The 5,290-nt window shown below is 36.9% G+C and overlaps 1 protein-coding gene across 1 annotated transcript; it reads right to left on the reverse strand.

Moving 5' to 3' along the window:
- Positions 1 to 413: 413 nt before the first annotated feature.
- LOC114558709 (uncharacterized) lies at positions 414 to 4,681 on the reverse strand. Its single transcript, XM_028582868.1, has 6 exons — positions 4,660 to 4,681; positions 4,387 to 4,504; positions 4,079 to 4,183; positions 3,209 to 3,409; positions 2,820 to 2,996; positions 414 to 2,053 (listed from the first exon to the last, which is right to left on the reverse strand). Exons 2-6 carry the CDS (start codon positions 4,430 to 4,432, stop codon positions 1,836 to 1,838), a joined length of 747 nt encoding a protein of 248 aa, XP_028438669.1. The 5' UTR covers positions 4,433 to 4,504; positions 4,660 to 4,681; the 3' UTR covers positions 414 to 1,835.
- Between the last annotated feature and the right edge of the window lie 609 nt (positions 4,682 to 5,290).

Consider the following 5,290-nt stretch of genomic DNA (forward strand, 5'->3'; position numbering starts at 1 on the left):
TTGTACCGTAGTGTTTGTTTACAGCAGCATACTACGGTATATTTCACCAGTAATAAGACCAAAATAATGTAATTGAATTAAATAAATTAATACCATGATGTAAAATGTAAATGTAGATTAATGTAACGTTATAGTTTTAAAATATCAATTTAGCAATCTAGTATCCCTGGTAATAGAACCCAAATATGAACCCCCCCTTGTGTTAATTATTGTATCCAGAGCAGTCCTTCAGCAGGATGATGAAAAATATATTTATTCTAATGTTATGCAATAATTAATACAATATCTAACTATATATACTTACTAGACATCCAAAATGTCAAAATGCTATTTTGTCTGAAAATTATTTTTACTTATTTTAAACACCCTGTATACAACTGGCATACAACGTTAAAAGAAAAATGACAAATCAGTTATTTCGCACATATTTTATTTTCATGAAGACATTAGCATAAACAAGGTTACATGCACTTACACTTACACCTTGTTTTATTCCTGCAGTAACGGCATTGGGAAATTTGTTGATTTTTTTAACAGTAACAGCAGTATAAACAGGAAACACTACAATCAAAACTCATGGGTAATGATCGTCATTTTTAAAAAATAAGTTAAATGTAGTAGCATGTACCTTCAATTCAAATGAGCCACATTGTCACTATGAATAACAATATACTGGATTATGCAATAAAACAAAAAAAACTAGGGCACACGTATATACAACAGGGTTTTTCACATTTTTAAATGACGATTAATTCTACAGTTAAGAGCATGAGTTTACAATATTTAGTCCTCTGCCCCCAAACAGATGGGGCAGATACGGTAAAGATATCTTTAACGTAGCTATTTAAATATGATTATCTCTTTGCCTTTTGGACATTCATGTTGCCGTTATGCGTGTCATACGATCAATGCTGTTTCATACAGTGGCCGACCTGGGCAAATACGCTACAGTGGTTCAAAGCACTTATGCTAGCAGAAACATGCAGTGAAGATTCCAAACCCCCAAAACATATGCAACTTAAACACGGCATATCTAATCCAAACAGTTCTACTTGTCTAAAAAGGAGTGCTAAGTGAAACAGCATGACATGATATATATGTAATAATGACAAACAGTGGTAAACAATATTGTTTGGGATCACTTTCAGAGCGATTTGATGGACGATAGTTATAGATAGATAACACTGAAAGCCAACCAAATGTACAACACGACATGGCAGATGTAACTGCAGAGAAATTACAATTACTACATTGTCATTGTAAAAATGAATTTAAATAGTTTGCGTGGTGTGACTCATCCTCTAGGTGTGGTCAATCCCTGTTAATGCACTTGTATTCAGTGTTTGTTTTTTAGTTAATTTGTGTTTAGAGCAGTTTGCAGTTGCCTATTAGTTTAGGCATTTAGCAACATTTTTTCATTTGCAGCACATATTTGTTGTTGTATTGGTTTTGGATTTTTGTATGTGTTGTTTTCAAATTTTCCTGAATATTGGGTCAGATTTATGTCATATGTCGCGAGCATGATAAAACATGCTCACAAGCAAATTATATATGCTGCGCACAGATTTTAGTCTTTGCATAACAATTTTACAACCAAGAATCGTGCAGGTAGCTGAGAGCGTGACACAAAACATAGGAAGAGTTACATAATGACATCTTCATGTATGAAACTACACAGTACGCGCACAGAGCAGCCACCTCGTGTGAGGAAGTGTCTGCTCTGAGAGAGCTGGAGGGCATACATGCTCTTGCAGGGAAGATTATATCGCGCTTGACATACATAAATCCGATGCAATACCTTTCCATCTATAAAGCTAGTGTTTCGAAAAACTGGTTTACACTGCCTCAAAATCACTCTCATCTGAACTCTCATATACATGTTCTTTGTCGTCCTCCGGTATGTCCTCGGGTCCATCCTCAAGCAGAGAAGCAGCATTCGGTCCTAAAGCCTGGCTGTACCTTGAGCTAACGACTTGGAACTTCTCCTCCACATCAGCAAGCCTTTTCTGATGAAGACACAGCAGCCCACGATGCCCCTCTTCACTTAAACTGCCTAGAAGAAAAATGAAAAGAGGTGTGACAATACCTCAATTGAGTTAGTGTAGTTCAGCTAGTCATTAACTTTACTGAATGAACTACAGATAATTTAGATTTAGCCACAAGGATGTAATACCCGAGGACCTCAAAGTGATAGTCCAGGTCATATAGGCTTCCCTGTTGCGAGAATGGGCACATTTATTCAAATATGATTTTGTTATCATCAAGGGACCTTGAAACTGCACTGAGTGATTTCAGAAGCTGTTTTTTTCAATTCTGAAAAATAACCTGTGCTTTATGGAGACTTGTGTACCCCAATTATAAAAAACACTAAGTTGCTAGGCCCAGCTAATTTTACACCTTAATTTATACTTCTGCAGAGGCTCCACGCAGACCTTTTGCCATCCACTACCTCACTAGTATCTCTCTACTGAGCAAATTACAAAACAATGAACAAAGAGATCATTTAGCAACAGTGACTATAAACTACCACTTGATTTTATAAAGTGAACCTTCTGTAGCACTATATTATCATTGCCTGTAAAGTATAGTGTGTCTTTGCACTGAAAAACAATTGACGAGGTTTGGCCATGTAAATTTCAGTTGAGCGGTTGTTGTTAATGTTGCGCTGTCCCTCAAGTACGGCGCACTGGATGGTTAAGGACCACTGACAAAAGGTCATGGTGTCAGTCAAATCAATAGGCAGGACCTGCAGCACAAGTTGCTTAGGAATTTATAGTGTCACTGTAAGGAGAACATAAAAATGTAATTTGGCTTCTTACCACTGTTCCTGCCAGAAGACATTTCGGACATCATTTTATGGAGACTCCAGGCCAGCTTTCTGAGGTAGGCGCAGTGCTGTCTCATCTCCCTCATCAAAATTATCTTTTCCTCTTGAAGCCGCATTTTTGACATGTAAACATCAAAAATCTTCTTCTTCGTAAGGATATTGCTCGATTCTGAAGTCACAAAAATAACATCCTTTGAACACAAGTTTGACTTACAGAAAGCATACCTGTTAAAAGATAAGTAGTGTAGGCAAAACCTAGCCTGGAAATCCAAACCCAAATCCGAAAGATTAAGGGTCTGGCAATGAGTAATGAAAATGGCCCAACTCCTAGGCAAAACCCATAAATACTAGCAATACACACATACAGAAATTGTTCAATACCTCTGCTGTGCACTTCCCACGGCCATATTAGACAGTCTGCCCCACTGTCTCCTTCCACCACAGAGAGTCTGCTTTCCACCTTATCCTCAAGGATGCGCTCCTCATCTGCAACCTGCTCATTGTACAGCTTGATTTTTTCAAACAGTTTTTTCTTCTCTTCCCCCAATTTCCTTCGTCGCAACTGTCGGATTTTGTTGCTGTCTATAGTTAAAAAATAGAGAAAACATAATGCACAATTATGTGTATGCAGATATGATACATGCAATACTGTTAAAGCCTTATACTTAAAATCATTTAACAATTGATAAATCAAAAAAGAAAAACAAATGAATTAAAAGACAAAATAGCCCTAGTATCTGTAAAATTCAAAAGAAATAGATTTTAAAACTAAAGACTTGTAGATACTAAGGGTGGGGGAAAAAAATCGATACAGCAGAATTTCGCAATATTTTCCGTGGCAATACTGTATCGATACACAGACGCAAGTATCGATCTATTATCATATATGTGTTGGTCAGTCTGTCTGCTTGACAATCCCCATTTTACAGCAATAAACTGAAGTGAGATGAACAAACAGAGAAATGTATCTTTTTAGATAAAACAGATGTTGACAAAGTTTCCTTTGGGGACATCATTTGAAATTGGGAAAAATTTCAAGTTGGACAAAAAGGTAAGAAATTGCAGTATATCGCAGAATATTGCAATATGTTTAAAATCACAATAATATTGTATCGTGACACAAGTATCGTGCTGATATCGTATCGTGAGGCCTCTGGTGATTCCCACCCCTAGTAGATACAGAAATAAACAATCCAGACAAGATATCTGCAAGTGATATAAATGACAAGATTAGATCAGTTATCAACATACCAGTCTGATTATAAAGGCTGGCTTTTCTGTGATGAACCGCAAGGAACATTTCTTCAATTGATTCCTGAAGAGGTTGTTGGTCATCACATCTGGTACCTGCAGAATCTTAAAATACAAAAGCAATATAAACAAAACAAAAAAAAAACAAATCTGATCGATCTTTTAGGTTGTACAAGCAAAAGCTAATGGCTGGGGAAGGAGCAGGAGGTGCAGGGCCTTGCAAGGAAACAAGTCTGAGTCATATACTATAATTGACTATCACAATACATTAGAAAACTATGTAAAAGAATTTCCATAAAATATTATACCATCGGAAGCCCATTCTCTGACATCATGAACCCACTGATGCACCATGTTCTCAGGGCAACCAAGTTGATTGGTCAAATCTTCCAGTCTCTGAGACTCAGCCTCCGCCTTTTCACAAGTCTACAGTAAAAAAAGCAAGATTTTTAAGATGTTATCTTCAAAGGGTAAGACCAATCATAGAGGCTTTATGTTGTCTATACAGTATCTAAGACACATTGGTCAAACATGACATTGGTTTTATATGAATATGGTCAGTAAATCTGATCATGTCTCACGTTATCTGGTCAATACCTTGACATATCTGCTGGATAATGCAAGATGAAGGCCTTCCTGCTTCCGTTGGTTCCATCCAATAGCATGGACTGTTAACATGTCATTCCTGGCTTTTTAAACATAATGAATAAAGTGATGGAGGAAAGTCCCATTAATGGTCATTCAGTTAATCAACTTCTTCACAGTTGAGCTTTAATTTCAGATAAATGTAACAATCATAGGGGATTATTTAGAGTTTTATCTTAAACAAAGATTAGATCGATTTACCAGATTTTGTCATGTACTTGGTTGTGAGGGCACAACGAGAGAGGTAGCTGTTTACCATTTCAACCTCCTCCCCTGCAGTTGTACCAGCACCCTCTTGATTTTTGCCACTCCAGATTATCTAACAAATCAGTGTGGACATTTATTTTATAATCATATGTATTATACATAAAAGTTACCGTTTAAATTTGTATGATAAAGAACATGTAGTACCTCACACTTTGTTGAATGGGCCTTGGCATGCATGACAGAAAGGAATGGCCTCATCTGCAGTAAAGGTCTGAGTTCTGACATGGAGACCGACAACTTTTCAAGGTAGGGCCAATACTTGCAAGCAATATCCGTGCAAAAGAACTGTCCATTTGTGGC

This window comes from Perca flavescens, chromosome 7 (assembly GCF_004354835.1).
Source record: "Perca flavescens isolate YP-PL-M2 chromosome 7, PFLA_1.0, whole genome shotgun sequence".
NCBI lineage: Eukaryota > Metazoa > Chordata > Actinopteri > Perciformes > Percidae > Perca > Perca flavescens.